The sequence below is a fragment of the Trichechus manatus genome, unplaced genomic scaffold (genome assembly GCF_000243295.1).
Source record: "Trichechus manatus latirostris isolate Lorelei unplaced genomic scaffold, TriManLat1.0 scaffold00059, whole genome shotgun sequence".
In the NCBI taxonomy this organism is placed as follows: Eukaryota; Metazoa; Chordata; class Mammalia; order Sirenia; family Trichechidae; genus Trichechus; species Trichechus manatus.
The window spans coordinates 12,743,763-12,761,055 of NW_004443995.1; the positions used below are offsets into that span (position 1 = coordinate 12,743,763).

Below are 17,293 nucleotides of genomic sequence, written 5' to 3' on the forward strand. Positions count from 1 at the left end.
CATCACTACATCATTCCAGCTTCTCATGCACGTGGCCATTTCAGAAATTGCTAGAATAGTCTAGTACACTAAACGTCAATCATGATTTTAAGCCCTTAGAGGAGTCCACTGTGTACTGTTCTGGCCTCAAGTAAGACTTCAAAATTGTGGTCACTCTTGCTCACATTTTCTTTGAAATCTTAGAGAATATAGAATAAAGGAAGCATTCTAGGTGTGTGATCTTCCTGTCCTCCTGAGCTATCTCTGCCCCCAACCCATGAGAGGAAACAATCCTACAGGAGACCAAACGAGGGTATAAGAGAAAGAAAGAAAATCAATAACATACAACAGTACCTTATAAATATTGCCTGACTCCCTAAGCTTTGTTATTTTCTTCAGGTTTTCAAGCATGGTTCACAAATAAAGAAGCCAACGGCACCACAAAAGAATGGCTGAAAATATAAGCATTGTAAGTGATTTTTAATATTAACATAACTTATGAAACTTACATCAATTTAGTGTACAAAATAAATTGTGTCAGTCTCCGTCTTTAAAAGCTTTCAACAGCAAGTCTGCTGCTAGTCCTGGAGACAGAGCCCCAGTGAGAACCCTTCTTTCCAGAAGAGGAATCTGTTCCCGCACTGTGGGATGGGTCCTGAAATGTTCTAACACACTTTCCTGGATGAGATTCCACATCCAGACTTTCTGCTGCTTCTGTCGCCTGGTGGTCAGCTCCCCACTGGCAAGCATTAGCTCCTGGAATTCTTGCATTTTATCCCACATTTCAGTGACCCCCTCTCCACTTCTGGAAGAAATACGAATTACCTATTGAAAAGGGAAGAACCAGAATCATTTTACTTAAAATGAGAAGGCATTTTTATGAGGAACTCTGATATTTGCCAATTAATTTTTACAGCCTTTGGAAATAGTCAAGTGACAAAAATGATACATTTTACCACTGTGGCAAAGTAAATATACTGAGATACAGACTGAGGTAAGTTTCCTAAGATTACAAAGTACACAGAAAATGTAAGACACTGATTCAAGGTCCAATATTTAGCCCACATATTTATTTTAAGATTGCTCATATGGTCTTCAGGAGGCATTGTGGAGGAACTCTGAAAGTCCTGAAGATGAGAAGGGCAATGCCAGGTAGGTTTCCCTGAGACCTGAGTGCCAGAAAACGAAGCAGAGTTGAGAAAATAGCCCCATTCTCTCTGTCAAAATTTCCTGATTCAGCAAGTGGTTAGAGCTGAGCAAATAACATCTGCATGTATAAAATGGTTCCAAACTCAACAAAGACAATGTGATTGGGGAAAACTGGGAGCTGAAGGTAAGGTATGTCACCAGTGTTCTCATTAATAATTACAGCTTATTCTTTAATAACATAGTATCCTCCTGCAGATAAAGCTGCTCACATTAATATTATCACATCACTCGTACGATTTTTTTGGGGTTTTCTTATTAAAAACAGCACCCAACGAGCATAATAGGAAGGAAAGTATCATATCATAAGCCTTTCCTCTCTTACTCCAGCTCCAGCATAGAGAATCTAATCATTAAGTGCTCTATAATCTTATAGCTCTATCATCTTAAGGATAGTTCCTTTCAGAATGGATTTGTTATCACTTCCAAATGGCTCCAATCAAGCATGAAGCACCCTAATGTATCACCTCACATCTAGTTTTTGACATCTAGTGGCTGAAGGATTATATTTAAAATCATAACTACACACTCTCACTTTATCATAATTTTTAAACTTGTAATCTTCACATACAAGCAAAGATTGATTATACGTTGAGCTTGGGATTTACATTCTCTCTCAGAACGTGCACAGTCCACTCAGGGTGAAAAACGTAGAAAGCAATACAAACTAACCTTTGGTCTCCAGGCTTTGGAACGTTTGCGGAGTAACTTCAGGGCACTCATATATTCTGCTTGTATCCTTCGAGCTGGTACAATCAAGTCTCCATCACATTTAGTTATGGCAACCAGATCGGCCATCTCAATGATACCCCTTTTGATACCCTACAGAGAAAAAGGGAAGAAGTAGAGCTATCAGAAACACTTAATTTAATCATAGCCAGCATAAGAATGAGAAAACCAGTCAATGCTAGGATTTTGAAAGTCATACATTTCATTAATTTTTTCTTTGCATCTTCTTAAACCCTGGGTGCCAGAACTATAATTACTTGACAGAAATTACTCAAAAACACTGGCTTTTGGGATTATGAAGGTCATCTGTAATATCTCTTCCAAGTTTAGAGGCTAACATGTTGAAATACATTCAGAATTAGAATAAATATATCATCAAGACACAACAGGATTGAGTGGCAGGAGACAGTTCACTTTGTCTCTTGATGGATCCGCTTCTTATGAGCTACTACAAAACCATCTATTATTAAGGTGCTTAAAAAGAAAACACACATATCAGTAACATTCGCATTTCTTGAAAAATAGTCTTTGAAATTTTCTCTGGAGGTACATAGCATTTTTTTTTTTCAATTTCCAAATTGAGGAAAAATAATCTTATGGCTGAAAGTGCTCCAGTCTCTTGACTTAAATTATGCTGCATAAAAAATACTAGAGATAAAGAATGAAATCCAAAGGCCACACCTTATTTGGAAGATACAAATTTTTCCCACTAAGATTAAACACTGTTTTCAAATATTTTAAAACACAACTTTCAATCATTAAATTCCAATGGTTAATGCTTCTAAATCACAGCATCTATTGTCTATTACTATTTTAGAATTATACACATGAAAGGTATTTTAGTAAAAATCCTATTTTATAATAGGTAAACTTATGATAGTAGGATTCCAGTAATATCGTATGAGAAACTTTTGATCCAAATATACTACAAATGGAGTCCCTGAGTAAACAGTTAAGGGTTTGGCTGCTAACTGAAAGGTTGGAGGTGTGAGTTCACCAGAGGCACCCTGGAAGAAAGTCCTGGTGATCTACTTTGAAAAATCAGCCATCGAAAATGCTATGGAGCACAATTCTACTCTGACACACATGGGGTCACCATGAGTCAGAAGTGACAGCAACTACAAACAGCCATTCAACAACGGTCTCTTTTGGCTGGAGGTATCCATGTATTCCATTCACTCCCACGTTACAGGTAGAAAATTAAATTATATGATTAGCTCAAGGTTATAAGTTCTATTACTAATATAATATATTTGTGAAATATAGAAAATCTGTCTTCGACTCAGGTATTTTAGCCACTGATGTTTCTTTCTCTGTGCTTTTATTAACTTAATTTACAAAAACACAACACTGGAAATTGGTACTTTCAGAGATCCATACTCTGCATTTTAGAAAACTAAAACCAGAAAATAATTACCTGCAATTCATCTCCTCCTGCTGGCGGCAGTAGTAAAACAAACATGTCAACCATGTCAGCGACAGCAAACTCTGACTGACCCACACCTGAAATTTTAAATCACAACCGCAGGCGAAAATACTCGGTTATTTGACTTTCTCAACTGCACTGGCCATTGTTTGTATTCCACTCCACTCATTCACACCCTTGGTCACACCCTCAACCTGGTTACCACTTGAAACACGTCAGCTCTGAAGAATTTATTAAATGCCTCCACAGGAGCAAGCCCACTATTGTTCCCAGCTCTCTCCTTCCCCTTCTCCCAAGAGATCTAGTCTTTGACCAGAGGAGGACCTAGGGACCTCCATTCTCTCTTCACTCTCACAGCGCTTTCTTGGCTTTCCTTTCATCAGTGAGCAGCCCGAACACTGTGATTCTAATCTTAAACCATTCTTGTCAATGCTTTCTGCTTTTGTGCCTTCTCATCCTTATACCAGCCCTGCAAACCCTCAGCTGTAAATCAGTCAACCAGCTGTGTTGTCTCCTCTGACAGCATGCTGGAGAACTCACTCAGCCTTGTGAATGGTGCCACTACAGTCATGGTCTTCAACATCTACTCCATCTTCCTCACTGCCTAGTACAAGTAATCGCTAAAGGCCCTCAGTCAGTCTCCTTTCCCACAGCGGCTGTTACAGACATTCGCTCTCCCATAATCTCCCCACCGGATGACAGGGCACCTACTTCACAGAAGTAAGGTGGGAACTTCCTCCGCTTCTCCCTCTCTTGCTCCACAGATAAATGGATACAAACTCATCCTTACTGCCTCCTCTCCTGTCTCAGTGTAAGAAGTATTGGCTGAAGATTAACCTCTCCTTCCTTTCCACTTCTTTTAGGCCCTCATTCTTCTTTATCTTTAACCTTCCCTTTGTCTACAGATTCTCGTCCCTTGCCACACCACAAAAATTGTGTTCAGGTCTTTCTCATCTTAAAATCAAACAAGATAAAAAACAAAAACTCACATCCTCCTCTAACTGTCACCATATTTCTCACTCTCCCTTTATAACCAAGCTTCTGGAAAAAAAGTAATTTCTGCTCACTGTCTCCACTTCCCCACTTCACATGAATCCCAACCTACTTACATCTAGCTTGCACACTGACTGCTCTACTCAAACTGTGGACACAACAAACTCCTCTTGAAACTCTCTCCTTCCATGCTGCGGCAGAGACTTCTTTCTAGCTGCCTAGTCAATGTCTATTCTTCCCTATTTCCTTATCCCAATGTTATTAGGAGTATCAATGTACCATGTGAATGACCACATTCACCAGGCTCCCTCCAGATGATTAAGGAGTAAAAGCAAAGTCATTAGATGGGGCTTCCAGGAAAGTTCTTTAAGGAGGGCCAATCCAGCTGGGAGGTATACCTCTTGTGCCTACCCCGCCTTCCTTACTCCCCCTTCCTCCTTCATTCTACCTGGAACATGGATGTGACAGCTAGACCTTCATCAGTCATTTTTAAACCAGGAGCAACCTTGAGAATGGAAACCAAGAGCTAAGAAGGGAGAACAGAGAGACAGAAGAAGCCTGGGACCACTGAGGACACTGTAGAACCACCACACCTACTCTGGACTGCCTGCCTCCAGGCTTCTTTTATTTAGGAGAAAATAAACCCCTTTCTTGTTTGAGCCACTGATATTTTAAGTCTGTGGGACAAACAGCCAAATGCAACTTGCGGGTAATAAATACACCTTGTTTTTATGATACTAACCTTGTCCCTTGATTTTCCTACTATCACTCAGGTAGCTCTTCCCCCAACCACTCTTAAATATCAGAATTTCTGAGGTCCCGTCTTGGTTATCTTCTGTTTTTGATACATATTTCCCCTGCTGATCTCACCAAATTCATAGCTTGAACTGTGAAACTATGAAGTATGCTGACAACTGCTAAATCTATATTTCTCACTTAGTCCTCTCTTGAGACACATGGTCACTTGGATATCCAACAAGCATCTCAAATTTAATATATTCACCACTGAACTCATTATTTTCTCCTCTCCAGATCTGCCCTTTCCCCCAGAATTCTCTATTTTCCTTAATTGCTCTTCTTTCCTAATCTCTTCTTTCCAATCATGGATAAAGTCCTGCCAATTTACCCTCAATGTTTTCTCAACCCATCTCATCTTCTCCGTTCTCATTGCCACTACTTGGCTCAGGCCCAGTATCTCTTTCTGGGATTAGTAAAACAGTCTCCTAACTGCCTCCCTGACTCTACTCTAGCTCTTTATTCAATTCTCTGCTACTGGGGATCTTTCCAAAATGCATATCTGGTTTTGTCACTCTCCTGCTTATAATCCTGCCATGGCTTCCTACTACTTCAGGGTGAAGTCCAAACTCTGTGGCATGGCATGTAAGGTCCTTGACAACCTGGCCCTGGCCTTCTGCTCCAGCCCCATCTCTCTTCACTCCCTGCTTTCACAATCTATGTTCTAAGTATCCTAAGCAAACCCGAGTTCTCTGAATGGGGACATGTTCTCTCACTCCTATGTGTCTCTGCAAATGCCCTTTACCCCATACTTTGCTTAACTCCATTTTTTCCCTTCAAAATGGAGCTCAGTTGTCACCTCCTCCAGAAAGTCTTCCTTGACGCCCCAAATCTGGGTTAGGCTCTGTCATTAACATTTATACAAAGTAACATAATATTTTGTCTTCCACAAGCATGTCAATTTCTTGAGGTTTTCATCTTAGTATCCTTATTGCATATAGCTATGTGCTGGGGCTATAAATACGAAATAAAACATGGTCCCATGTTTAAGAGACACCCAACTACATTAAGTTTCTTAGCGAATATCGTAGATATGTAAAATGTGCTTACACAAAATAGGTGTTGTATTAAAGCACTGTTTCCATAAGTCATCCCAATGCTTACAGTTCTCCATCACTTATAATATACCACCTTATATATGTTACTCAGATACATGGCTTATTTTCGAATTTTAAATGGTAAACTCTTTGAGGATAGGGATTATAGCCTATATACTCATATCTCCTCCAGAGTCTGGGATAATATCTTGTATTTAATTATACCTTTAATAAATATCAGCTGAATGAACAAAAATGAAATTGTTACCTTTATTTAACTTTCATTATACTAGTATTTTATTTTTATGAAATAGAAAATTACACTCACCTACAGTTTCAATAAGAATGATGTCATATCCCCCTCCTTCACACAACAGAATAGCTTCATTTGTGGTCCTTGTCACACCTCCTAAAGTCCCTCTAGTAGGAGATGGCCTGATGTATGCATTCATATCTCTTGACAACTCAGTCATTCGGGTTTTATCACCTAAGAGTGATCCTAAAACACATAGTTATGTTTTATAATCGTGGAAGAGTTATAAAGGCCGATATCAATCAGTCAGTTCCTAGGGGAAGTGCTTTATGACATTTCTCCCAAAATCTCAAATTGTACTTAATATTATCAAGTTTTCCCTCCAACTCACAGTGTACAATGATGCTAGATTAATCTTTTTGTCAAGTTCTAAACCAACCAAACCACTGCTGTCAAGTCGATTCTGACTCAAAGTGACCCTGTAGGACAGAGCAGAACTGCCCCATAGTTTCCAAGGCTGTAATCTTTACAGAAGCAGACTCCCCCCGAGTGGCTGGTGGGTTCGAACTGCTGACCTTTTGGTTAGCAGCCGAGCACTTAACCACTGAGCCATCAGTGCTCCTTTTTATCATGTTAAGCCCCTCAAAACCTATAACGGCTTCCCACTGACTAGAGGTTCAAACCTAGATCCTTCAGCCTAGCATCAAAAGCCCTCAGAACCCAGCCCCACCTTACTTTCCCAATTTCAACCTCCACTAGTCCCAAATCAATCCGGAATGGTTTCTTTACCGTCATCTTAACATGGTTACATTTACTTTTTCCTTCCTTTGTTTGTACTCTCACACCAGACCCGTCATCTCGTCCTTTTTCTCACTGTCAATTTAAAATGTGTCAAGCCCAGAGTCTGCATCCTGGTTCCACCATTCCTCACTACCCTATTCCGGGCAGGTCACTTCACCTTCCTAAACCCCACTTTCTTCAGCTACACAACAAAGATAATAAGCCACTGGGAGAATCAAATGAGATTATATATATCAACATCATTCAAAAACTGTTAACACCAAAAACTTACATAACTTATCTACTCTCCAAAGATCAGTTAAAGTCCTAGCTTCTTCATCAAGTCTTTCTGGAACTTTCCCACCCCAGGACCATCTCTGTGAATTTCTGTAGTACAACTGCTCTGCACTCTACCAGCATCCTGGAGTGTATGAGCACTCAAGTCCCTTCCCCTTTCTATTATCTCCACCAGCACTCTCTGCTCCCTATTCCTTTATTTGTAGAAATGACACTTTCTCAACCTTATACAAAGTGCTATGCAAACGCATCTTCAAGTTGCCCTTCCAACCAGCCTGTTGCTTCTAAGCCCTTAACAGTTGCCGTTGAGTTGATTTTGACCCATGACAACCCCAAAGTGTTTCAGACTAGAACTATGCTCCAAAGGCTATTCAAAGGCTGTGATCTTTCTGTTTAATTGAACAACCAGGCCTTTCTTGGGAGGCACCTTTGGGTAGAGTCTAACCATCAATCTTTCAGTCAGTAGCCAAACTCTTAATTGTTGGTGCCACTCAGGACTCCTCTAAGGCCTTACTACCTCAACATTCCAGAGCCTCCACAGAAAGCAATGTGAGCTGAGTGAATGGAAGCAAAAGAGTGGTTCTCAACTGGGGGTGATTTTGCCCCCCAGGGGACATTTGGCAATGTCTAAAAACATCTGTAGTTGTCACAATTGGGGGTTAGGGTGCTGCTGGCATCTAGTGGGTAGAGGCCAGCGATGCTGCTAAATATCTTACAATGCACAGGGTAGCTCCTCACAACCAAGAATCATCCGGCCCGAAATGTCATTAGTGCCCAGGTTGAGAAACCCTGCTTTAACATAACATAAATTCCTTGCTTGTAAGACTAGATCTTACGTATTTTGTATACTGAATGCTTATCAAAGTGTTCACAGTAGGCACTCAATAGTGGAATAGAACTGATTATGTCTTAAGGTCTAATGCTATATTTTGGCAAGTGTCAATACTTGCAAATCCTAGAAGACTGAAAGTCCTGGAACTACTGAGATGACTTCTTATTCTTTTCTTTATTGTTGTTAGTTGCTGTCGAGTTGATTTTGACTTATGGCAACCCTATGAGTATTCCTTTTTTCTAGCCATATGTATTTGAAGATGCAGTACTGTTCTAGCCTGAATTTTTATTTTCACTCTGCCTAAGAGCTAACTGGAGCCCTGGTGGCACAGTGGGTAAGAGCTGGGCTGCTAACCAAAAGATCAGCAGTTCGAATCCACCAGCCACTCCTTGGAAACCCTATGGGGAAGTTCTACTCTGTCCTACAGGGTCGCTATGAGTCAGAATTGAATTGATGGCAACAGGTTTTAAGAGCTACCTTGTCTACATAAAGTTAATGCGAAACATTGAGAAGCTCCCTAAAGATGAGCCCTGTTCTCCTATGGTTTCACAGGTTCTAATTCTAGAGCATACACCTACCACATATCTCAATTATCTTACTTACTTTATGTAAAACTTTCTAAACTCATTTTCTGCATGAAATCATCTGTTTAAGTCAACAACCCACCAAAGCTATACTTCAAGTCATTATCCTACAGATCCTAGCATAACTAAACCAAACATGATAAAGTTACTTTCCCATATAATTGTAGTTGTCAATGAATTCCAAACTGTTGGTTGCAGACCCTCAGGGAGTTCTCAAAGCTATTACAAGGGGTCTGTGAATCCAAAGGCGCAGCAAGGATTGACTATGAACCAAAAAACTAACACTTCTTAAATTTTAATGTACTATTTTTCAAATGTATGTACTAATGCAATAAGGTAGAAATTGATTTATAGTGTCCTGTTTATTCTCATGTATTTTCTTCTTTCAAAGTCTACACATATTTCTTACCTGAGAAACGGGGCCTTATTTTTTGTTTGAGAAAGGTTAGAAACCATACAGCTATACAACTTTAATCACAGACTATCATATGACATCATTCCTGCTAAGTATTATTTTCTCATGTAATCATTTTCTTTTTCTATTGCAGGTATTCTAGAATGTTATAAAGGTTAAAAAAAAAAAAAAAAAGAGAGAGAGAGAGCCTTCTCACCTACATGAAAATGAGGGCCACTTACAAGAAAAATTCCTTGTTCAGATACTTACCTTTAACAAAGTTCTTAGATGATAAATAAATTAGACATTACATTGAACTGTGTGAGTATAGATTTTATTTTACAGTTAACTTTTTATTATAGTGAACCCAAAGCTTTGAATGTTCTGAGCTCAATTCCTCTCTGGGTGGTAACAGGAATTATCCACCTCTCCAATGACCTAAAACCAAAAAACTAAACCAGTTGCCGTTGAGTCGGTTCCAATTCACAGCAACCCCATGTGTTTCAGAGTAGAACTGTCCACCATAGGGTTTTCAATGGCTGTGACCTTTTGGAAATAGACTGCCAGGCCGTTCTTCTGAGGCACCTCTAGGTGGGTTCGAACCACCAACCTTTCAGTTAGTAGCCGAGTGCTTAAGCATTTGTACCACCCTGGGATTCCATCTCTAATGACCTAAAGCCCCTGAAATACGATTATATCATCTTTATTTTTAAGTACTAAATCCACAGTATACAAACCAAATATTCCTACCAAGCACTCTACCCCTTTACAACACGTTATACTATAATAGCCTGTTTACTTAACTGTTTCCCTCCTAAGATACGAAGCCCCATAAAGCCAAGAGGACTGTGTCTTATACCATTATACACACAGTATCATCCTTGCACAATGCCTCACCTACAGTAGGCAATCAAACAATTGTTAAATGAGCAATTGGAACACGAGAAGCTAAAATCATAAAGAGGTGGTAATGGAAGAAAAACCTTTCCTGGGTATTTATATGGTATGCTTTCTGTTTCCTTTAAATGGTCCTTCGGGGGACTACGTTTATATCCATTTTATCTCTGGTGTGCCGCAGATTAAACTTTGAGTGACTGCCTGACCTCAAATCAGTAAGTAACTGATAAACACTGTGTGCAACATACTATGCTAAGCGCTGTTGTGGGAACAGCAGTACATTACTTGATCCTTTCTGTTTAACTGAACATATAATACGAACAAGCTGTATAACAAGCTAATACAACAAGCTGTGAACAGCAGTAAGATTTTTTTATTTTTTAAAGTTTAACAAAAGAGATATTACAACAATATGAGCAGAATAAGGAGTAAGAACCCATTTTCTGAACTGAGTAGCTGCTGATGCAGCCAGGAAAAACAACAGGAGCAAGGAGGCCTGACCTTAGGATAGCTAAAGGGCCGGGGTTTGCTTTTGCTTATCTTCCACTTCTGGCACCTGCTCTCCCAGTTCGGCTACTCCTGGTCTACACATAACCTGACCTCTCCAGTGAGCCCAGCGCTCCCCGACCCCTCCCTCAGCCTCCGGCTTGCCCACAGACCTCCCTTTCTTATAGCGAGCTGAAGCTCAGCCAGCAATTAGAGGCCCCCTGACTGAGCCAATTCTCACTATACTGTGACAGAGACCCCCCAGGACCCCCTGCTCTGCAATTTAAAAAGAACCAGCAATACTCACCACCACTAGTACAAGAAGAAGGGTCCACAGCTAGCACAGATACTTTGCGCCCTCTCTCAGTAAGCATTTTTCCAAAATATTCTATAAATGTTGATTTTCCAGCACCAGGGGGCCCCGACAGTCCTAAAATGGAAAAAGATCTAACTTAATGAAACAAATGAGATTAGCACTATGATGAGTTCTAGTGAATAAACTATTAGACTACCTTCTGTATTTCCTCATTTATTGAATTGAAACCATTAAGGTATCTAATGCTTCCCAAAGTAGTAAACGAAATTAATTTACCTATTCGTGAGTAATAGGGATATAGGAAAGAAATAATTCTGAGTTCCATCTGTTCACAAAATCTATTTTTAAAAATTATAAAATGTGCTTTACCTTTCTTCTATAGTGTAGATCTTTCTGGATAGGCTTCATTGCTTATGTTGTTAATGCACTGAACTTCTACAACATCTGCCCACCTCTGACAACAGTCAGTAAGTATTCCACCTATCCCAACTCTGCACATTTTATGTTCCCATTAGAAAAACAATTCATGACTCTAGAAATAGCCAGTGATTAAGAAAATAATTTTATATTTGTAATGGATAAGGTTTTTTTTTTTTTCTTAATTCCACTCATAACGCAAAGAGTACTATATAAACGGAATCCTGGAAAAAAAAAAATTTGTCTAAAGAAAGGTAGAAAATCTCCCCACTTGGAGAGTTAGTAGAGCATGGCAGGTAGGAGCACAAACCCTGGAGCCAGTTGGCTGGTTCTCATTCCAGTTCTGCCTTACAAGCTGTGTAATCTCGGGCAAGACACTTAACCTTTCTAGGCCTCAGTATCCTCCGCAGTAAAATAGATATAATACTTGTATCTCTCTTCAGGTTGTTGTAAGGGTTAAATGATTTAATGCTTGCATTGCGTTTAGAACAGTGCTTGGTATATAGTAAGAGATACAGAGCTTATATTCATTTACCCATATACACCATAGGCATTCAATTGTAATCATAAACCAAGTACGTATGGTATATGGGAAGGTTCTGCTTGAATCCTTACCACAATTCCCAGGGCAGGTCCCTGTCTTATGGGAATAAACATTTGTTGCTGTTATTTACAATGGTGCTAAAATAATTGAATAAAGATACAGGTTCATCTGGCGTCATAAGGCCAGCGTGGGAGAACCGGAATACACCACAAATTTGTGAGTTGCCCCACAGAATTCCCTCTTTCAATGAGCCCAAGCTCATCTAGAAATTAGAGGCCGCCTGATTCCAGACATTTCTGGGACATTTGCAATTTCAAAGAGTCCCTAATACCTGATAAATAAACACTTTGTAATAACTAGAATTTCTCTTGGGGAGCTTGTTGTTTTGTCTGTCTTTTTCCCGTTGCCATTGATTCGATTTCGACTTATAGCAACCTTATAGGACAGAGTAGAACTGCCCCATAGGGTTTCCAAGAAGCAGCTGGTGGACTAGAACTGCTAACCTTTTGGTTAGCAGCTGTAGCTCTTAACCACTGCACCACCAGGCTCCTGTGTGTCTAGATAAAGAATGAATACGTGTGTGTGTGTATGTGTGTATTTATATACTGCCCAATGTAATGATCTCAAAAAGAGCTCAAGTGCTTATCAGTGAAGGCAGAACAATAATACATGTGAAAAATGTGGATCAGTACAAATATTGGTTGATGGGCTATTTTTGAAATTATGTTTCAAGCATTTATACCGTCACCCTAAAAACTACAGGGTTTTAGTCCCTGTATCACCAAAAACCCCATAGTTTTTAGAATGACAGGGTATAAATGCTTGAAAGATAATTTCAAATCCATCAGCTGCTCCTTGGAAACCCTGTGGGGCAGTTCTACTCTGTCCTATAGGGTTGCTATGAGTCAGAATTGACTCGAGGGCAACGGGTATTACCAATAAACTGAGATAAAAATATAAAAGTCTAATGTAATGTCAGTCAGTTTTTAAATGTATTTACTCATTCCCCATAAAATTTCTGCACCTTGTCTACTATTTCAAGTTGCCTTTAGCAGGAAGGTTGGTACAAATCACTGAGCTGGGCATCATGAAAAGCTCTTTCTATCCCAAACCGACTTATTTAATTCCCGCTGGTCAAACATATACAAATTGTTTTAAAATGCAGGATTCCAAAAATATAAAAAACTGATTTACAATTACAGAAACCAGTCAATTTTTCAAGAAATCAAATGACCATATCATGTTTTTAGACAGACAGGAAATGAATATTGTCTTTCCCTTAAAATACATTTTGGTATAGAGATGGCTGGGTTTAGAGCAACTCTCAAGAGATTCTTACACTTAATAGAAAGTATCTGAAAAAAGTGAGATTTGCCTATAGCAAGACTAATGAAATAGGTAAGAGTTAAATTTTGAAAAGTGATAAGGATAGTGATAGTTGATATAACCACAAAAACAAGAAATTCACTTTAGACTATTAGAAACTACAAAAAATGAGTAAACTGATTAATAGTTCTTCCCATGCATCTTTCCATCCTGGGAACCACAGCAAGATTCTCACCCAAATAGAAATATGAGTCTCTTAAAATACAAAGCCTTGGTTCAAATGGACATGGTATTTTTTTTTTTAAACCAAACAAGACTAATATTTTACAAAGAAAATGCATTTAAAATTCACGCAAACATTTTAAAATGAAAAAAATTCCCCATTAGATGGCAAACTAGAACTATTTTAAGAGAAGAGAAAATTTAAAATAATATTTACTGGACAGACTGGAGGAAAAAAATGAGACTGACCCACTCGAAATGCTAGTGGTTTTCCTTTATTTAATTGTTCTTGTTCTCTGTGGTAGACTAATACTTTCTGAAGAAGCACCTGGGCCAACTCTTTTTTCCTGTTGTGAGTCGATTCTATAAGAGTTATGGCCTCTGCTAAGCAGGCCCTTTGTCCCTGGATTAAACCAGTGTAAAGTTTATCCACAAATCTTCGTTCTTTATCAGAAAGTCCTTCTGTGTGTTCCTTTAAGGTTGTTTGTACACATAATTTTCTCTTTACACCATTTGACAGCAGTGACCACTGTGTACAATGGAATTCAAGAGAATTAAATGGCTGAGAACACGAGATTCCTGATCTGAGATGAATACTTGAGGGAAGGATGAAGTGGTAACGTCGGAAAGGTGTTCTTAACAAGCCTTTTCGGAGATGCTGGTGAGAATGTTGCAGCAGTGCAGGAATATTCATTTTGTTTGTACCTGAAGAAAACACTGGGAGTTTCTGGCTCACTGTGATTTGTGATCTCCCTAGAAGAAAGAAAAACATATTTTTACCAGTTTAATATGCAACTGAGATACTTAAGTAGTAAAACCGAAAGTATAGCATTTTTCTCATATACCAGAACAGATGTAATCAGGTTCTTGGTAGGACTAATGGTAGTTCAGTAAGAAAATTTTTTTACTAAAGAGAGAAGACTCCTTTCGTGGCCACAGTTAGTATTTAAAGTAACCCAAATCATGGAACTCCTACTGTAAAGTGCAATCTGAACTACAATGTTTTTCTAGACAAAAAACTTAATTAGGATAGAAATTTTACATCTTGCTTATTTTCTTCTGTACACAGACCTTACATTCATCTTAACAATTTCCTCAGGTCATATAGACCCTATCCTGAAGCTCATTCCAAGGGTTTTAGAAAAATTTCTCCGGTGTTGACTTTTACTCATTCTCTATAAAAGATTGATTAGTTGTGTGGGCACTTGAGGCATAAGTTTAGATACGTATCTGTACTAACACTCACCCAGGAACACAACCAGATAACACGCAACGGATGGCCTCGCTAAAGCAAATGACAACCATAAAAAGCCTTCATGTAAAGTGAGTCGTGAGGGTTGTGTAGTCACTACTAGATCACCAAGAACCACCTAGGTGCTTATTAAAAATGCATATTCCCAGTCCCATACACCAGAATTTCAGTAGGTAAGCACACTGAAGTTTGAAGCACTGTGGAATCAGATGAGGATCCTTTATTTAGATTTACTGATATTCTCCACTTCTAATTGTATTTCAGGCAACGAATGCTGACACAGAGCACCGAGAGTCAGGATAGTGCAGAGGTTTCCAGCAATGGCCACGATGAGTCTCTGCCACTTAGCTACAATGATCTCGGGCAAGTTACTTAACCACTCTGTGCCTCAGTTTCCATTTGAGTAAAAGGCAGATAACAGGAGTACCTTTCTAATAGGGTGATTGTGAGAACTAAATGAATTAATTCATGTGAAAGGCTTCGAATAGTACCTAACACAACACATAGTAAGACCTCAATAAACATTAGCTCTTATTATAATACCAATTTATAAAACATTAGTAATAATTAAGTCTCAGACCTAGCTTCCAATGGCAAACTAAAATTTACAGACAAAATACATATAAAAGGTCAGCAGTTCAAATCCACCAGCCGCTCCTTAGAAACCTTATAGGGCAGTTCTACTCTGTCCTAAAGGTTTGCTATGAGTTGAAATCAACTCGACAGCAATGGGTTTGGTTTTTTTTTTTATACTCAGTATGGGTTTATGATTATTTGTAAATTTTGGTTTTCAAGTACTTCATAGCTACAATAAAATAATTGCTCCAAGGTACCTCTCTAAATGGTACTTTAAGGCCAATCAGCATGAAATTAATTTTAGCTAATAAATATACTAATAGGAAAAAAGTAGAAATATATTAAGATGTTTTGTTGTTGTTAAAACTGTAATTGCTCATCAGTTTTCTAAAGACAACTTTTTTTTACTATTTGTTTTTTGGACTTTATGACTTTAAAGTCCCAGAAGACTTTACAAAATTAGTCTTATGCTAAAAGGGAAATGTGTTGAAAAGGTGTAAGTTTTTAAAAAAAAACACTTAAAAAATCCACACCCCCTACCGCCAACACAAAAAGAGATTTAAAATAAAACAAAATAAAAAAAACTACGAGGGGATCAACTTTGGAAGCTCTCTCTTAATACCACTGCAAGCACACCCCTCTCATCACCGCCACCACCACCACCAACACCACCACTATACCGGAGGCTTGTAGGCAAGAACTGTATTTTCATTCAACCACTATTTTCTGAGCACATACTACTTTCCAGGTCTCATGCTAAGTGATAAGCAAAATAGTGATAATGGTAATGGTATTGATGGTGATGACAATGATATTTTATTAGGTTACTGTCATTGTTCCACGTAGTCTCCTAGGCCTGCTGTGACAAATTACCACAAACTTGGTGGCTTAAAACAAGAACAATTTATTCTCTCACAGTTCTGGAGGGCAGAATTCCAAAATCAAGGTGTTAGCAGGCTAGGGCTCCCTCTGAAGGCTCTAGGAAGTATCCTTCCTTGCCCCTCCCAGCTCCTTCCTTGACTTGAAGCTATATAATTCCAGTCTCTGTCTCCATCTTCACATGGCCTTTTCCTCTTCTCTATGCGTTTGTCCTCTGTGTGTTTCTTACAAGGACACCTGTCACTGGATTTGGAACTCACTGGAATAATCCAGGATGAACTCATCTTGAGATCTTTAACTTAATTACATCTGCAAAGATCCTTTTCCCAGATAAGATTATATTCACAGGTCTTGAGAATTAGAATGTGGACATACCTTTTTGTCCCCTCATTCAACCCACTGTACCTTCTTAGGTGGACTGCCTCGTTACTTTATCCTGTATAACATAATCCCGCACTTCAAGAGTTCAAAGAATAATAAATACCATGTCCAAGGAAAGAACAAAATGCTATAGGAATACACAAGATTACAGGAACTAACTCTCCTTGGGGAGTGGAAGGGACAAGACATGGAAGAGTCAATGTCAGGTCTGGGTCTTAATAGATAAATAAGTTGAAGAAATAAGAGGCAGGCTTTCCAGGCTGAGGACTTAAATGTGCAAAGGTAGGGCTGGGATTTGTTTCTTCCCAGTCATATCAGAAAAGATTGAGAAATTCAGTGAGGGAGAAGCCTGGGGTATATGGCACTAGTGACAGCAGATGAGGCTGGACCAGGATGTAAACCGAGGCCACATTATGAAGCCAAGGGGCTAGAGTGTATCTTGTTGGCAGTGCGGAAATGAGAGAGACTTTGATGGAGGTGAGCAACATAATCCACTTTGTTTTTTAGGAGATAACTCAAGAAGCAGGTACAAGAAGTCAAGAGTATTGAGACCCTGCTAACACAAGCCCCAGTTCAGGAAACCCCAGCAAAGAGCCAAATAAGAAATAAGGACCTGGACTTAGGCAAGGCATTAAAGGATGGGAAAAAGGAGCCAGATTCAAGACATTTCTGTCCATGTTAGAATACTCAAA

The 17,293-nt window shown here is 39.1% G+C and overlaps 1 protein-coding gene across 1 annotated transcript in view; it reads right to left on the reverse strand.

The window, feature by feature from the left end:
- Positions 1-381: 381 nt before the first annotated feature.
- MMAA (metabolism of cobalamin associated A) overlaps positions 382-17,293 on the reverse strand; it is a 28,008-nt gene continuing 11,096 nt past the window's right edge. The window contains exons 2-7 of the mRNA XM_004378847.2: positions 13,763-14,266; positions 10,996-11,118; positions 6,494-6,664; positions 3,332-3,417; positions 1,858-2,007; positions 382-804 (exon numbers count right to left, since the gene is read on the reverse strand). Coding sequence (XP_004378904.1) covers positions 517-804; positions 1,858-2,007; positions 3,332-3,417; positions 6,494-6,664; positions 10,996-11,118; positions 13,763-14,207 — 1,263 coding nt within the window. The 5' untranslated portion in view covers positions 14,208-14,266 and the 3' untranslated portion in view covers positions 382-516. The remainder of the gene's footprint in view (positions 805-1,857; positions 2,008-3,331; positions 3,418-6,493; positions 6,665-10,995; positions 11,119-13,762; positions 14,267-17,293) is intronic.